At 50.9% G+C, this 17,201-nt stretch overlaps 5 protein-coding genes across 5 annotated transcripts; 3 read left to right on the top strand and 2 right to left on the bottom strand.

Annotated features, from left to right (window-relative positions):
* Positions 1-773: 773 nt before the first annotated feature.
* TRV_08021 (uncharacterized protein) lies at positions 774-3,749 on the top strand (the record flags this gene model as incomplete). Its single annotated transcript, XM_003017924.1, has 4 exons — positions 774-2,240; positions 2,313-2,476; positions 2,525-2,778; positions 2,914-3,749. The coding sequence occupies 4 exons, from the start codon at positions 774-776 to the stop codon at positions 3,747-3,749; spliced, it is 2,721 nt and encodes a 906-aa protein (XP_003017970.1).
* A 727-nt stretch (positions 3,750-4,476) lies between these two features.
* TRV_08020 (transcriptional regulator (Cti6), putative) lies at positions 4,477-9,067 on the bottom strand (the record flags this gene model as incomplete). The annotated part of the gene is made up of 12 exons (XM_003017923.1): positions 4,477-5,216; positions 5,273-5,535; positions 5,590-5,839; positions 5,896-6,143; positions 6,232-6,810; positions 6,931-7,468; positions 7,656-7,804; positions 7,974-8,093; positions 8,273-8,304; positions 8,364-8,554; positions 8,589-8,811; positions 8,849-9,067. 12 exons carry the CDS (start codon positions 9,065-9,067, stop codon positions 4,477-4,479), a joined length of 3,552 nt encoding a protein of 1,183 aa, XP_003017969.1.
* Positions 9,068-9,295: 228 nt separating this feature from the next.
* On the top strand, positions 9,296-11,568 carry TRV_08019 (uncharacterized protein; the record flags this gene model as incomplete). Its single annotated transcript, XM_003017922.1, has 4 exons — positions 9,296-9,311; positions 9,377-10,273; positions 10,366-11,328; positions 11,453-11,568. 4 exons carry the CDS (start codon positions 9,296-9,298, stop codon positions 11,566-11,568), a joined length of 1,992 nt encoding a protein of 663 aa, XP_003017968.1.
* A 1,717-nt stretch (positions 11,569-13,285) lies between these two features.
* On the top strand, positions 13,286-13,897 carry TRV_08018 (uncharacterized protein; the record flags this gene model as incomplete). The annotated part of the gene is made up of 2 exons (XM_003017921.1): positions 13,286-13,471; positions 13,529-13,897. 2 exons carry the CDS (start codon positions 13,286-13,288, stop codon positions 13,895-13,897), a joined length of 555 nt encoding a protein of 184 aa, XP_003017967.1.
* A 451-nt stretch (positions 13,898-14,348) lies between these two features.
* On the bottom strand, positions 14,349-16,139 carry TRV_08017 (uncharacterized protein; the record flags this gene model as incomplete). The annotated part of the gene is made up of 5 exons (XM_003017920.1): positions 14,349-14,560; positions 14,668-15,153; positions 15,219-15,678; positions 15,753-15,937; positions 16,031-16,139. 5 exons carry the CDS (start codon positions 16,137-16,139, stop codon positions 14,349-14,351), a joined length of 1,452 nt encoding a protein of 483 aa, XP_003017966.1.
* Positions 16,140-17,201: the final 1,062 nt, after the last annotated feature.

The following is a 17,201-nucleotide window of genomic DNA, read 5'->3' as shown; positions in this document are numbered from 1 at the left end:
AAAGTTCATTAGGCATGTAAACGTTGTTAGGGTTCAAAAGCATGTAACTAACTAACTACATGCTTAGTTGCAATCGTAAGTGCTTACTATAATTACAATAAGTAGGTACCTGTAATGGAAGAGTTTATATGTGGGGCTTAGCATTTAACTAGTGGGGCTAACTTAGCTAACTCTAACTCTAACTAGTTAGTTGCACTGCTCAGGAAATTAAGTTAGTCAACTTAACAGCTAATTTGCTAACTAAACAATCCGGAGTAAGCGCTGACCTTCGGATATTCGGAAAGCGATTGCACCCACTGGGCTCTCGCTCCAACCACTAGTTAGGTGGGCAGCCGTACTCCGTACCTATATGGACATCCTGTCCATGCTAACTCCGCCCATTCATACATCCCGGATGCAGTCTATTGCTCCACTTTCGTTGGCTTGCACAAGGCAGAACGCTATCTTTCTCTCGCAATGGCACGAGTTGGACGCGTCGGGTTCCTTGGAACTGCGATCGTGTTCCATGTGATTTATATCTATTCCATTTTCGACATCTACTTTGTGTCGCCAATTGTACATGGAATGCGTGCATACAAAGTCGATACACCTGAACCACCCGCCAGGCGATTGGTTCTGTATGTCGGTACATTTCATCACTCTTTTCTCATCACAAGCCATTGCATACTGACCTAAGCTTCGCAGGTGATGGGCTCCGAGCTGACAAGGCGTTCCAGTTCTTTCCTGACCCTTCAAGACCAGCAAACGATTCATCCGCGCAGGACCTTGTCCCCATGGCCCCTTTTCTCCGCTCTCGAGTACTTGAACATGGCACTTTCGGTGTCTCTCACACCCGTGTCCCCACTGAATCCCGGCCAGGTCATGTCGCCCTCATCGCTGGGTTGTACGAAGATGTGGCAGCAGTAACGACAGGATGGAAACTCAACCCGGTCAACTTCGACAGCGTCTTTAATAGAAGCCACCATACCTGGAGTTGGGGGAGTCCGGATATCCTACCAATGTTTTCCACCGGTGCTGAACCAGGCCGAGTCGAAGACCAGATGTATGAGGCTGAGTTTGAAGATTATAGTAAGGATGCTACGGAGCTAGATTACTGGGTCTTTGATCGTGTTAAGAAGTTATTTGAAGATGCCGGTACAGACAAAGAGTTGAATACGAGGCTAAGACAAGACAGGATTGTGTTTTTCCTACATTTACTGGGCTTGGATACTACTGGACATGCACATCGACCATATTCACAGGAGTACTTAAGGAATATCCAAATTGTGGATCAGGGCGTACAGGAGATTACGGATATCATTAATCGGTTTTACGATGATGATAAGACAGCTTTTATTTTTACTGCAGACCATGGGATGAGTGATTGGGGGAGTCATGGAGATGGACATCCTGACAATACTAGGACGCCCCTAATTGCTTGGGGGTCTGGAGTTGCGAAGCCGAGGACGGTGAAGAGTGGCAAGGCGCCGGGTCATGAAGATGGCTTCTCGAGTGACTGGCAACTGGATCATGTCTACCGCCATGATGTTGCTCAGGCAGACATCGCGGCTCTTATGGCGTACCTTGCCGGCCTGGAATCTCCTGTCAATTCTGTTGGAGAGCTTCCGTTATCATTTCTGGACGCTACTGATGAGCAGAAAGCAAAGGCTCTGCTCGTTAATGCGAAAGAGATTTTGGAGATGTATCGTGTTAAGGAGCGCGAGAAGATGGGTGAAGTTCTACATTACAAGCCTTACCCTGGCTTTGCTGAAACTAGCATCGAGAATCGTCTCGCATCCATTGAGGAACTCATCCAGGAACAAGATTACACAGCCGCAATACAACAATCTGACGATCTCATCAAGATTGCTTTGCAGGGCCTAAGGTACCTGCAGACCTATGCGTGGCTATTTCTGCGAACACTGGTTACAGCGGGCTATCTTGGCTGGATCGCATTCTCTTTTACAACAGCCGTAGATGTCTACGTGCTTGATGGCAAGATTGAGGTGCAGAGATCACCGGGCCTCATTATCAGTTTTGTCTCGATCCTGGTTGGGATTTATAGTCTGCTCGCTTTCCAATCGTCACCGATCACATACTACGCATACGCCTTCTTTCCAGTCTTGCTTTGGGAAGAGGTCTTTGCACGCTCGAGGGCGTTGGCCGAGGGCAGGAAGAAATTATTTTCGCAGTTTTCAAAGAGTGATACAGTCAAGCTTGCAATAAACACCGCTGCATGTTTGGCATTGCTAGAAGTCATGGTGAGTACCCGAGTTCCATCTATCAATGCCTGCTGACGAGTTTCACAGGTTCAAAGCTACTATAATCGACAGGTCTATACGATTGTCTACCTGGCGGCTACCGCTTGGCCACTGCTCTACGGCACAGATTTTGTCAAGACAAACTTCTTCCTGTGCGCTATATGGGCATTTTCTTGCGCAGCTATGAGCGTCTTTACCCTTCTTCCAGCTAACAAATTAGAGAACATAACTCTTATGTACGTGAACCTCATACAACATATTAATCATTGCTGACTCCATTCTAGTTCTGCCGGCGGTATCTTAATCCTTCTCGTTGGTTTTCTGTATATCGTGTTTGAAAAGAGACTATTGGAGCAGACTGTGCTCTCAAGCGATAGGCAGAGCGCAGCAGATGTCAATGGAGTGTCGAGAGTGATTCTTGGTTTGCAAGTCGGACTGGTTGCTATTTCGGTGTTTGTCACGAGGTCGAGTGTGTCTTCTCTGAGGGCGAAGCAGGGACTTCCGTTGGGGACACAGGTTGCTGGATGGACTACACTGGGTAAGCACTGTTTTGTTTTCTCCTCCCTGCAGATGTTATTAGACCCTGTCCACTGTATAGCTTTGAGATATGCTTCCGAGTCTTGCACAATTATGTGTTTGGGGCCTGTTCCTGCGCTAACAACGATGTAAACAGTTACATCTCTTGTGATACCATTTGCCCATGCCTTGCGCCCACGAAAACATCACCTCCTCCGCCAAATGATCATTTTCCTCGCACTTGGGCCGCTCTTCATAATTCTTACAATCTCTTATGAAGGGCTCTTTTACTTCGCTATTTCTATTACTCTCTTTAACTGGGTCCAACTTGAACACAGGATATATCGACATTCTAAGAATGACATTAGCATTACCTCCGGCGCCCTGAGCTCCAAAACGGGCCTAGAAGAGGAAATTTCAATACCGCGGGCAGCGAAGCAGGGAGAGAAGGCTGCCGCACAGGGGAACTACAGAAGTCTCGTCCTATCAGATGTAAGAGTCTGTCTGTTCTTCCTCTTCCTGCTGCAATCCGCCTTCTTTAGCACCGGAAACATTGCGTCAGTCTCTTCCTTCTCGTTGGACGCTGTCTACAGGTTAATTCCCATATTTGAGCCCTTCAGCCAAGCGGCTCTTCTTATTTTCAAGATCCTGGCTCCTTTCGCCCTGGTTTCTACCAACCTTGGGTTTCTGACTAAGAGATTGAAGCTTCAAGGTGGGAGCTTGTTCACGGTTGTTATGGGTATCGGTGACTACATGACCCTGCGCTTCTTCTGGGCCGTAAGAGACGAGGGGAGCTGGCTGGAAATTGGCGAAAGTATTAGCATGTTTGTCATTGCTTCTGCATTGTGTGTTTTTGTTGCCGGATTAGAGGCTTTGTCGGAGGTGTTTGTTAGAGGCGTGGAGTTTGAAGATGATAAGCAAGAGGTACGGGGACGGACGGGATTTCCGTCGGTCGGTCTTGGCTCTGGCGGCCCAATGAGAGATAGTCGCTAATTGAGTTTTGCCGAAGCCTCGGGCTCCACGGCCCGTAAAGGCTTACATAAGCGACATTGGCATGAGCGGAGTTAGTGGCGGAGTTAATGCATAGATAGGTGTCGGCAGTGTACAGTAGAGCGACGCTTTGTGTTGCTACAACATAGGTAGCAAAATCACCAGAGCAAGTCGATAAACAGAGCAAGGGCATTGATTAAACTAGGTCCGAGCGCTAGTATAAGCTATATTTGACATCGGTTGAGAAGTACAAAGATAGAAGGAATAGCGCCAAAGTTGTAACAGTAACAGTAACAGAACTCCATTTCCCTATGTTTGATAGTAGAACAGTACAGACTGATTTGAATGCGGTTCATCATGGAAGGCAAGATGCAGGTGGTTTCTGGGTATAGATTGTTGATAGTGATGATGGGGGCGAGGTGAGAAGGTATTATTAAACCGACGAGTGGTGTTGAGTATGTGATGGGTGGGAGGGTATGTCGCTATCAAAGCGTATGCATGATTGGGGAGAAGAGCAGGTATGCAGGTATGTATGTATGTGAAAAGGGGGTGAGGTAAACATGTGCGTTGAGAAGGGAAGAAGAAGCCGGCGATTAAATGAGAACTCCTAATATACAATGGTATCATAAGACATGGCATGCTGGCAGAGCAAAGCAAGCAAGGAAACAGAGCAGGACAAGAGGATGAGATGCTGGGCGTGGCATTGACAGTGACGGCAATGGCAACGGCTTTATTTATCACCATATTTGCCGAAGAGTTCCTGCCACTTGAACAAGCCTCGAGTCAGGACGTCCATCATCTCGCCGCTGGTGAGGTCCTTGAAGTCCTTGTCCTTGCCAGCAGCGTCTGCGTCAGGAGCTGGTGCTGAAGTTGGAGCTACTTGTGCATCTGACGAGCTTTGGCATTCGCTCGACGATGTGCCGTTAGTTAGGCCGTTTAGTATTGCCTCTGCTTTCGCAATGGTGGCTGCCATATCACGGCTTGTTGTTGCCATTGTCGAACTTGAGTCGCCTGGCGGTCGAGTCGGTTGCTCACCGCTGGCAGCCATTTCCACTTGTAGCCGCGAAATGAATTCGAGGATGGCGGCTACACGCCGGCGCATGTCGTTCATTGTAGTGCGGTTGGGGTTCATGTAGCGTGGTCGACTTGCTTTGCCGGTCTCGCCGTTTGCATACGTGCCATTGGGTCCTGCGTTGGAGGCGCTGGTGGGAGAGTCACCTGTTGTGACATCCTCGCGGGACTGGCCTCGACGAGGAGAGTTGGAGATGGCGTCTGTAGTGCCATTGGGAGGATCACGGTCACGAGTGTACTGGTTACGGCCTAGACGGCCACGTCGGGCTGGAGGTCGGCCGGATTTGCGGGTGGCAGGTTTGGAAACAGGTGTAGAAGCTGTTGGTGTATCTGAGGCGGACTGTGCAGGTGCATTTGGAGTGGGTTTTGTGGGAGAAGTGGTTTCGGGGGGTTCAGAGTCTACGAATTTAATTAGGAAGTGGTCCAAAGTCCGGGGAATAGAGGAGTTGTCCTACCTTCGCCTTTGCGACGGTCAGATCTGCCTTTACGTCGGCTAACGGGTTCAGGCGCAGCCTCCTTTTCGGGTTCAGGTTCAGGCTCAGGCTCCTTTTCGCGCTGGTTCCGAGTGGCTCTGGTTTTCTTTTGGTTGCCATTGACACTTGCAGTCTTCGACTTAGTTTCTTCTTCTGAGGGAGAACGGGTGTTGCGCCGGGAGGGTTTTGAGCGGGAAGAGGGGGAAGGCGAGCTTGTCCTCTGTCTCTTAGCAGCTTGTTTGTTCCTATCAACGTGTTAGTAGACTGCGGACTGCGTGTAGTATGGGAGGAAGACGTACAGTTCGCTAACACTGCGGCTTCTCTTGCCCCTGCGGCCGGTAGTAGTCTCTTCGGCCAGGGAGGCAGTGTCTTCTTTGCTCTCCTCGATGGCTCTGCGTAACAGCTCTTCCTCATCATAGGCAGCATCACGGCTGTTCATGGTTCTACGTTTAGTGCGAGGAGACGTATCGCTGCTCTTGAGCTTCTTGTCCTTCGAAGTTTTTGCGGTCTCTCTTGAGGTAGTTGAGGATGCCGATGAGGTAGACCCGGCTACCGGGAGGTATTGGGAGGACTTCTGGCTGCGAGACCGTAAGCGCGATGCCCACATTTTGAGGAATGCCGGAGTTCAAATGAAGCTGGTGACTGAGGAGCAAGGCAGGTGGAAGGGTGATGTGGTGAGGATAAAGAGAGAGCAGCAGGGCTCAAGGGAGGGAGTGAAGCCATCCTATATAGTGTATAACGTGTGTTGCGAGAACAATTGAAAGTGTACGTAGTGCCGGAGAAATCAATGGAGGATGCTGTGAATCGCAAGAACACAGCGGCGGTGAATAGGCAAGAGAGATACCAGCCACCACTAGTAATAAGGAAAAGAAAAAATCTTTGAAGTAGAGGACAGAAGGAAACAGACAAGATAGGAAGCAGTATAAAAAGAGACGACTCACCCATGAGGTCCGACAATGATACTGTGCAAGTCCTTGCGGCATCTCTCGCAGAAATACTCGTCAGGACTCGAGGCCTCTTCCATGATGCCGACGCAGCCGCCGTGCTGCCAGACCTTGCACTCATCGCACTGGATGAACAAGCTGCCGGCATCGTCAGACTGAGCATCAGCCCCGGAGCCCGCACCCTGGCCGTCGCCGTCCTTGCCGCCCTTGGATGAGGACGCAGCAGCGGCGCCGCCGCGGTGTGCAGGCAGACCCGGGTAGTCTTGGTGGCCGCAGATACAGCGTGTGATCTCCTCCTCGCCCTCTTCGTCGAACTCGTCTCCCGTCAGCGTCACGTCGGCATCGGCATCGGCCTCGACTTCCTCGCGGCCCCTGGACTGTCGCTGCTGGCGGGTGCTTGTGCCAGAGCCAGAGCCCGATCCAGAGGTGGCGGCGTCGTTCTTCGAGCTGGCCGTGTCCGCGCCATCGTCCAGCGACTGGGACCGCTGAGCAGCCGACCGGCGCGGCGGAGTAGGCTTGTTACCGTTGTTATTCGACCGCGTGGTTCGCTCCGGCCGGCTGAGGGAGTTGAGCGAGCTGGAGGAGGCCGAATGCTGCATTGCGGCGGATGCTGGGTGCGTTGCGCGGGCTCGAGAGGAGCGACGAGGGTTCATGGCGGTGGGCGCATGCAAGACTCAGGTATTAATGGGTGCGTACAGGTGTAGAGAGGTATCGTGAGAGATATTATCAGGCCGGAGAGGACCAGCAGCGCGTGTGAGGATGGATGCGAAGCTCCTGGGGGCGAGTGGGCAAAAATCTCGGTCCTTCTGGCTCACGAACCCGCGGCGTCCAAAGGGGAGGGTTTCGAGAATTGGGGCAGGCTGAGAGCGAGCAGGAGGCAGGGAAGCAGGACTCGCGTACGGGAAGATGCGAGATCGAGCACTGCTACATGCTAGAGAGGTGCTGGTGGGCGGGAAGTGGACGAAGTCGAAGTTGACGTTGGGAGTTGAAGGCGAAAGGCGAGGATTGGAGTTTATGGAGTTTTTGGAGAAGAGCAGCCTCGCTAGTAGCTCAGTCCCCGCCCAGGGCCACGAACAGACGGCGAGACGACGGCGACGACAGGACAGGACAGGAAGATGAAGAAGATGAAGAGATGATGATGATGATGATGAGGAAGAAGAAGCAGATGCAGAGATTAAACAAGAAGAAAAAAAGAGGCTGAGGAATCTGCACGGTGGTTGACTGTGGGAGGCTTCTGTTTGCGATCTTCAGTCGCCTTGGAGGCTTCGATAAGACTCTCGCAGCGAGCACCGATGAGTTGAAGGCCCTTTTCGACGATAACAAGAGGATGAGAGAGCTAACGGTGTGCTTGATTCAATAGTTACGGCGGTGCGAGGGGGTTGTCATCATCCTGGCAGGGGAGGGAGGACTACAGGACAGACGCCAGGCACCAAACACAGAGACGTCTGGGAAAAAGGGAAGCTCTACTTCAAGGATGAGACCGAGAAGATGGATGCTACTGCTCTGGCTAGCTATGATGCTGCTTGATGCACTGGTGCTGGTGGTTGCGTCTCGTCTACGCTCGCTGAAGCTGTGGTGCGAACTCTTCTCTGGCCAAAATCTATAGCTCAGAAAGAAGACACAGGTTCCAGCTCAACAACGTCTATCTGGCCTGTTGATCTTGCCCTGCTGGTACGATGCTGTCTCTTGGAGAACGGCCGGCCTCAATGGCCCGTAATATCCATGTCTACATTCCTTACCAAGGGGATTCAATGTGAAGATGCTCCAACAGAATGATACCCACATATCCTGATGGCTGGGTATAGTGAATACTTGCTCTGGCCGGGGTGTATTTGCTGTCTGTAGCTTCCGCTGCTTTCCTAATGGAATAACAGTGCTTCTTCTCGGATGTCGACCGAATCAACAACAGGCAGAGCTTCAACTTCTACTTGAAGCTTGTGAAGGACATCCATGGGACGGTATGACCTGCTTCCAGGGCTAATACCGCACACAATCCCATATGATGCCTCTATTTCTCCGTTTCCCCGAGTGTAACTACAGCTTCATCTTCAGGGCCTTTTCAATCTGTTGCTGGAGTGTCTCCCACAGATTCAGGGCTACCAGAAGACCGGGGAAGAATAGCACCATACAGATGTAATAGGGAGAGAGATAGAAAGAATAGAACCAGCAGGATACAAGAAGGCATACAGATAGCCGAAGAAGAGGCATGTTTTCCGGTGACTTTGAGTAGAGCTGGGCTTGGGGATATAATATTCAATTAATATAGGCTGCTCGTAGACCAAACCTCCCGACATTGCAACATCACCACCACCACCACCATCTTAAATATCTCAACCCTGCCACACTCCGCTTACCATCACCTGCCCCCTCCCCCATCTTGCTGTCCCTATCCCCATCCCTCGACCCTTTCTGTCTTGTCTTGTCTTTTTCTCCTCGGTTGCCGCCAGCTTCGCCTATCAACCGCGTCTGCCACTGGCTTCCCAAAGAGGCTAGCGTCGAGACATCCAAAAAGCGAGCAGCGAAGAAGAAGAAGAAGAAGAATCTCAACTTCACCCGCTTGACGAGACGCCGACGAGCCTGAAGAGCGACGATACTCGATATTCCGGAGACTCACGGCCAGACGACCTGACAGCCTCCAGCTCCCTCCCTCCCGCCCTTTGTCCCCTTTTCCCCCGGTGGTGTCTTCCGCCTGCCGAGCATCTCGCTTCGATTCTCCGTCACCTCGTCCACTGTGCCAGCAACGGCAACGCCCAGCTCGCAGCAGTCCGCCTCTGTTCAGATAGCAAGCGTGGTTTGGTAGGTCTGGGCAGACGGCCTCATGCTCTCTTTGCATGCTTCTCTGCCGGATTTTCTATGCTGGCTGTTCGTGGTGGACATTGATGCTGACCGTGACAAGGCCGGATAGTTGTCATATTGGGCATCCACTCAACTACCACATATCACGCCCCATTCACCTGAACCAAAGTCGATAGAGACGAGAGACGAAAGAGACACAGGCAGACAGGATTGTAGGACCGAGTCTTCTACGTTTGCTCCCACTCTGCAGCCTGCAGGACGCACCATGGCTGCCACTCTGAGTACGTCGACGGCTCTACCACTCAAAACTAGGGGTTGGACTTGACATATTTTTATATATGCATAGATGGCTGTTCTGGAACTACGCTGACGATTGATGAATCCTCGACAGGCGGGGCGTACACCTCTGCCCCTGATACCCCGTCTCCTATCTTCCCTGAGCGGCTCATCCGTCCGCTGCCAAAACGGCCTCTGCGCTCTCGGCTTTCCTCAGATGCTGCAGACACCATTCTCTACCCACCGTCACAGCCAACCACACAGCTTTTCTACGGTTCATACTCGACCACGGGTGATTCCCTCAACGATGCAAAGGTCTACGTGCAGCGTAACGTCTACGGGTACGAGCATAACGCCGATGATGACGGAGATCATGACCATGATACTCACCACCACCACCACCATCACCACCATCATCATCACCACGATCACCACCACGATCATGATCATGATCATGACCACGACCACGACAACGACCATGACCACCATCACTACGAAGACGGTGCAGAGTCTGGCGAAGATGACGGTCCAGTGGCTGTTAGGAGAAGTGTAGGGCTTCAACGAGCTTCCGCACCACCTACAGTGGGGAGTGCAAAAGTGGCCTCGAATGGTGCCCAGGACGGATACGATGCATTTGAAAATACAAATAATAAAAAGAAAAGGAAAATACCTACATCTGGTGGGCTGGGGTGTCACTCTAGCCTCTCTTCTGATATTGCCAGTCTCTCCTGCAGCGGGGGGAGCGGTGCTTCAATCTCGGTGGACGACGGTAGCGGACAGGGTTCCTACTATGGTTCCGGCAATCCTGCCTCCCCCATTGGAACTTCTGGTATGTCGGGTAAAGGACGGTACGGCCGGAATGGCCCTGGTCGCGGTGCTACTGCCAGACAGCCCCTTGCTGCCCATTCGCCCAATACGTGGTCGACCGGGAGACGTCATGATAGCGCCCTTTCTCAGGAAAATTTTGGTATTCACTTCAATTACCTCCTGTTAACTATGATTACTATTAGCATGTTCACTGGAGAAAAGCGTATTCTAACCTTTTTTTTTTTTTAACAGAACCAGGCAAAGATCAAGGAATAATTTCTGCTGCAATAGCCAATGCTGCCGCCGCCCTGTCATCCAACCCTCAAGGCCAAAAGAATGTCAGTTTGCTCGACCAGACAAAACGGTCAGCTCCTGCAAAAACGCAATTCACGTTTACCTGCGAGTCGGACTCTTCACGGGGTATGGCGTGGCAGTCCGCACATCCCTACTCACTTCCCGAACATCACCGATCCGTCACTCAACCTCCCTTGCCTGGCCAACGAGGCTTCTCCACCCAGGGCACTCAGACCAGTCCCAACATGGCCACCCAGGCAAACCACCAGCAGCAGCAACAGGCCCGCCAACAGCAGCAGCAGCAACAACAGCAGCAGCAGCCGCCGGGGCAGGCTCAGGCTCCTGCTCCACCGCCTCGGAAACCTCGCAGGTCAGCTCGTGCAATATATACACAAGCTGCTCGCCAGCGGCGCATTCAACAGCAGATTACCAATCTTCACCACCCACCTGACCTCGAGAGTATCTGGATATGTGAATTTTGCGAGTATGAAAGCATCTTTGGCCATCCTCCCGAGGCTCTTATCCGACAATACGAAATAAAAGACCGGAAGGAGCGCAGAAGATTAGCTGAGAAGCGTCGTTTGCTTGAGAAGGCCAAGATGAAGGGCCGAAAGGGGAAGAAGGGAAGCAAGAATGCTGCAAAACATCAGAATACAGCCGCAGCCCATGGTCAAGGACAAGCCCAGGCTCACGGTCAAGTTCATGGCCACGCGGATCGAGCTCCTCACCCTAATGACCAGAGTATTCCCCCCGATCTTGAAGAGTATGACGAAGAGTATGAAGATGACGGACATGAAGATATACCCACCGACGCGGCTCCTCGCATTCCGCCTTCAATTCCAAAGCAGCATCATCCTCCCTCTCCACCAAATTCAGTGCAAGATAGTACTGGCGGCGGCGGTGGTTCTGGTGGGCAGTTAGGTAAGGGTTCCGCCTCAGCTGCCGCTTCTGGGGGAGGAGGAGGAGGTTCAGGCCGAGCGGGCTGACTGTCAATTCTCTCCGAATTTTCACCTCGGTGTGGTTCCCTTAGTTTCCTCCTAACCAGTCTGTTTTATGTCTCTCTCCTCTCTCTGTCAATCTTTCTGTATGTCTTCATTTTCCCCTCCCTTTTTCTTCCCAAGTTTACATCCTGATGCATCCCTTATCCACCATTATTCATAATGCACCTTCTGGCTTTTCAACATTTTATTACCTTTTATCCCCTATCAATATCACCCCTTGTCCCCTAACTCCCTTTCGTTACCCCCCCTCATCAACAAATCAACAGATATGAGCGTCATGTCGATATGTCTGAGTCCCTTTCCCCTATTTCCCATTTGTTTCGAATCCATTCCATCCCATCATAACGTCCCCACTCTATCCTTACCTTTACTTCATAACAATACATTCCCCTCCCGCCTTCCTTACCCCTTGCCTCGTCTTTTTTGGAAGCATACTGCGTTATGCATGTAACCTGCATGATATAGCGCTCTTGGAAGCGTTGATTCTTTGTTTCTGAGATATGATTGTCATCCTGTCTGTCAGTGGGACAGTCAGGACGCGGTGGTTTGCTGAGAAAAGAGAAGCTTACCCGCTGTTCGGTTACCAGCAGCTTAGTACCAGGCCGTACGATGATACTTTTGCTATGGCTTCACTATGCTGATGAATTCCGAGAGTTACTGTCTGGTGGCAGTTGAATTGAGAGTTTGCCCTGCTAGTGTTCAGGCTGTGGTTTGATGGATGCCAGCAGTGTCTACCTAGATACACACACACACATTACATTACACGATGGAAGATGGTAAATAGAAAATATCAAAGACATACTTCTTCCCTCGCCGGCTTCTTCTACTCTGTAACTCGCCTTGTCCATCCATATCCCGTCATCCCTGAAACGTCTTAAGTGGGCACGGCGCTTAGAGCAGCAGTTCTTCACTCTAGCCGCCGGTGCGGGTTTTTATGATAAATATAGCATGAAAGTTTGAACCATGTCTATAGCAAACCAAATATACAGTCCCTTTCACCTGACTGGCCGTCGTCCCGTTCCTGGGCGCTAAATGAAGCTGGCGTTTAACTGTCCAGCTACCCCTTAACCACCGACAAGATCGCCTCCTATCCAATCCATCTTCCTCCGTTGAGCGAACCTCCAACTTGCTCCAGCCCGTTTCTGTACACTAACTAAAACCTTGAAGTCCTCGAAGGCAGCTCCATCACGAAACATCCGGCATGATGTTTCATCGTCTCTGCCTTGTAGTTATTTGATTCGAGCATGGGATTATACAACCCCCCTGAGATACCATGCCTCGGCGGCACTTTTGCTGCTATCTTTGGCCCATGGCCATGTAGATGGAAGACCCATCGAAGAAATAGGAGAGGACAGAGCATGAAGGAAGCAGATGTACATATAAAGCGTCTGCTGTCCTCGATATCAAATCCTCCTTTTCTTCCTATTCAGCGTTAATCAACCAGGACATCCCCAATTCACCGGTCTTTCCCCCCTTTCTCTTTCCTTTTTATTTTCTCTTTCTTTTCCTTGTGTTCTCTCTCTCTCTATTCTTTCATTTATCTATTGCCCAGTCTCCATTCATTCAACCTGCTGTGTTGTCTATTTATTCCTTCACTTCATTCAATCAAACCCACCAGGTGGTGCAGCGCACTGCTTCCTTCCTACATATATTCATTACTTGCAAAAGAGTCCTGCTTCTGTGAAGCCAGCGCATATCGACTTAATATCGAACGTCTTTTTCCTGCCTTTATTTATTCGCTAGAAGCCCTGAAGACAACAGTTATAGCCAGTCTATAGCCTCCGTTCTTCGTCTACCTCTTCGATACACCTGCATCAGCTCATCGGCCAAATACACCCACACACCAACCAAGCAAGCCACCGATACAGATTATCAACATGTTTGTTGCTGGACTTCTTCTCAAGGGCATCAAGAGCCGCTACTCTACTGGCTCCATTATCGGAACGCTGTTTGAATGCTGTATCCGATTCCTGCAGTTCGTCTTTGGCATCGCTGTCATCGGCTTGTATGCGCAAGACGTCGACCGGGCCAGGAAACACGGTGACAGCCAGGACTCACGATGGGTTCGTTTTCCTTATTTTACTTGAGAGACATGATATCGTATTCTAACAGTCTTATAGATCTTTGCAACCGTCGTTGGCACACTATCTGCTATCTCTGGACTTGTTTACATCCTGATCCCCTGCGCCGTCCGACGACCTCTATCCCAAGCAACTTTCATCCACCTGCCGTGCTTCGTCTACGACAGCGTCCTAGTCATTCTCTGGCTGACGCAGTTCGGCATCTTCGCAAAGCTGTACATCACCGTCGACGATGACAAGGACAAGAGCCTCAAGCGCATGAAGCACTCTGCCTACGTGGACCTGGTCAACCTGTGCTTCTGGGCCATCACCTGTGCTTGGTGTGGTATTCGCTGGTGGAGAGGAAACAAGGCCGGTGGTGTTCAGAAGGAGGAGAAGGCCTTTGATGAGCATATCGAGCAGGTTTAATCGTTCTGTCTACCAATCTGCCTATTTTTGAAGAATATTTCCTTCCAACACTCGTTTGGGGATGTGCCGGTTCTCCCCTGTATGGATGGCATGGCGCATTCCTTCTTTCGTCTCCAAGCACAGTCATGTCGTTGTTGTTCCTTTTCTCTTCCTGATATTTTTCATTCTTTTTCTTCCATCTGTTTCTTTCAGCATCTTATGGGCGCTCCAGGAGTCTGTCTATGCGTTTACATAGCATAAGCGAGAGTAAGAAGACATAAAACTTGCATATGTTTTTTTCGATATCAAGTCCAAACCATGGGTATACAAAATAGATAAAGAGAAAAGGAGGAGGACAAAGGGGGAAAAAGGAGAAGTATGTCCACCAGCTGGATTGGAACCCGACTAATCCGAACTTCTCATTTCTCCATTCAACACGTCAGTTATCCATAAACTACCCGAACAAATCTGGTTACATCATGCTATCCCTGTTTCCCCTGTTGCCAGAGAGGAATGCAGATCTATCTATCCATATTCCAGTGATTATGTATTTCATATCTCGTTGCCAACGAAGCCAGAAAATGGTAACAAGACATTCGTATAAATACACTCGGATCAAAAAAAGGGGAGAGGTGGAGTAGTGTTGTGGTGGGTTAGAGGACGGAGGAATTTGAAATAAAAGAGCTGGGTTGATTATTTTTTGGTTCGCCTGGTCGATGAACTGGCATAGGTGGGTGATGGCGCTGTCGCTGCTCTCGTAGGAGAAGGCCTATTATTACTATTATCATTACCAGTGGTAGAGTGGGTGGAGGAAGTGGACGGCGTAGGCGAGTGCTTTGATTTTGGCTTCGATTTCTTTGAAGAAGTGAAGGAAGAGGAGGCCGAGGAAGTGTTGGGAACTGGCGCTGGCCCAGGTTGGACACTGTCGATTAGGTTGGTGAGAGAGGAAACGCGGTGGCACTGCTCTTTAACCTTGACTTGCTCTTTGACGAAGCGGGAGCGGAATCCCTTCTCAACTAGGGAGGCTGTAGATGGCTGTTCGGATGATGGTTTGTCTTCTATGACTACAGGCGAGTTTGCAAGGTATTCTTCCAGCATCATTTTATCTCCGGCCGTAATAGTTGAGGACATCCTTATGTTGGCAGTCAAATTGCCTTCCTGGGCAGTGTATGAACCCTTCTGTTGGGGCTGCGAGGATTGTGTTGTAAACGGAGACCTAAACTGGGGTTTTCTAGATAGACTGGAAGGCGCAGGGTTATTTGGCCGCGAAGTGGGGGCTGAAGAATGGAGCTCATATCAATATTACATCCCTTTCCAGTGACAGTCGGGGTAGGGTTCTTACATTGAGCAGGACTGTCGTCGAACGGACCCCTAAACTTGGATGGAGGTGACTGCGGCCGAAGCTCGGCAGGACTGTCGAGAGTCCTCGTGGGGAAAGGCCGGTTGATCCTTCGAGGGAGAGAACCTGGCTCCATCTCCTGTGAGCATGTGAGATTACTGGCAAATGTGGTCTTCTTTCTCCTGATTGAGCCGGAGCGTGACCTGTCAGACTGCTGGTACAGACTGTCTCCCGAATAGGACGCGGTAACGTCTTTCCTGGAAGGCGAGTCAGGCAGCTGTTCGTCCGACGGCGGCCGCGGCTTCTTTAGGATGGACGGTGGAAGGGTTGTTTTTATACTGCTGCCGGATGGAGTGAGCCTGGAGCTGTTACTCCTGCTTGGGCCCTGAAAGGATGGTGACTTAGGCAGTGAGTTGTCAACGTAAAACCCGTGAGGAATGGCCCTTGGCTTAAGGCCAGCAAGCTAGATTCGGTAAGTTAGTCTCTGCTTGTTTCCTCTGAGAATTGATTGGAAAATCGTTGTTCTCAGTGGTTTACCTCTCTTTCCTTCCTGAGCCACTCTTCGGTGGTGTACTCCCCTTCCGAGATCTGGATAAAGAGAAAGGCCAGGGTGTAGCCACGGATGGTGCAGCTTATCCGTCCGTTACTCCATATCCTCCAAAAGAGGTTCTCCAGCCGTCGGCCTGCATCTTTCTCCAGGGTGGTCTTATTCGTCGTATAGACTAAAGACCGGGGTCAACAGTGACAAAAATCAAAAGGCGAGAAGCTGGTCGCTCAGATGAACAAAGAACAAAGGAACAAAGGAAGAGCCTCACCTCTCCACAGCCTGGCCACATCCTCAACCTCGACATGCGAGTCATGGTTAAGCTCCGAGCGGATGCTGTGGGTGTTGAAGACGATGCCGTGGGGAAGAGCTTCCGTCATGGTCCAGCTGCCCACGAGACACCGTAGATTTGCGAGGTACGGCCCGACAACACCACCAGCATAAGGATATCACTGGCTACGGTCAAGCAAGGTACAGCCAAGAGCAGGAAGAAAAACAGGACGGCCACCGGTGGTATATATGTCAATATCTTGGCCCTCACTTGTCCTTCCTCTGTACTTTAAGAGCTGGCTGCCTGGTATAGTATGCGGTGTGCAGGGTTAAGCTCAACGGGCGCGCATGATCAACATGGCGCGGGTTGACGGCAGCCAACGGAGCGCGAAGGGGTATTTAGCCTCTCGGTTCGCTGTTCCTGGGGATGGAGGATGGGCTAATGCAAGGAAGCTGGCGTATGAGCAGAGGAAAAGAAGCTGAGGTGAGGCGGGCGGGAGGTTGCGAGAGGGAAGACGTGGAGGACGTGGAGGAGAGCGGGCGATAAGTTATAGAAAAGAGGCGCGGATGGGGCAGGTCGGCTGCTGCAGCACGTGAAGTGTCCGGATGACCTGCGGGTCCGCGATAAGTCAAGTTGGAGAAATATGAAGCTGGAGGTGGTGGTTTGTATGGTGGCGCTGGCGGTGCTTCGTGCTTCGTGCCTCGTGCTGGTGATGGCGATGCTGGAGATATTGAAGGCAGAGGAGAGGATCCAAGGTGTAGTTGAAGAGGTGACGTTGGAATGTCCCGATTGGGATGGGCTCGACAGCTTCTTTTGACGACTCGACGTCAAAGTTAACTAACTAGTTATCTCAACCTCGCAACCTCACAGCAACAACGACGACGACGACAGCGACGTTGACAACCACGACGAAGAAGAAGCTCTACACAGCTACAGGAGGACACAGACAAGATGTTTCATTAAGATGAAGCAGAACTAGAAGACGGGTCGACTGGAAAAACGGCCACGGTCATGTGCCGTGCAGAAAACGCTGGGCCTCTACTTTGACGAGCTAGCTGGAGTCTCGATATCCAGCGGTGATGTGACGGGAGAATCCATGCAGCCAATGCAGGACGAGGTCAGGAAGGCCGAGCAGATCCAGGATAAGCCTGGGCAGACAGCTGCACGACGA

This window comes from Trichophyton verrucosum (genome assembly GCF_000151505.1).
Source record: "Trichophyton verrucosum HKI 0517 chromosome Unknown contig01231_1.f1.exp, whole genome shotgun sequence".
NCBI lineage: Eukaryota > Fungi > Ascomycota > Eurotiomycetes > Onygenales > Arthrodermataceae > Trichophyton > Trichophyton verrucosum.
The sequence above is the reverse complement of the archived record's forward strand: the minus strand, read 5'-3'. Positions and strand labels throughout refer to the sequence as shown.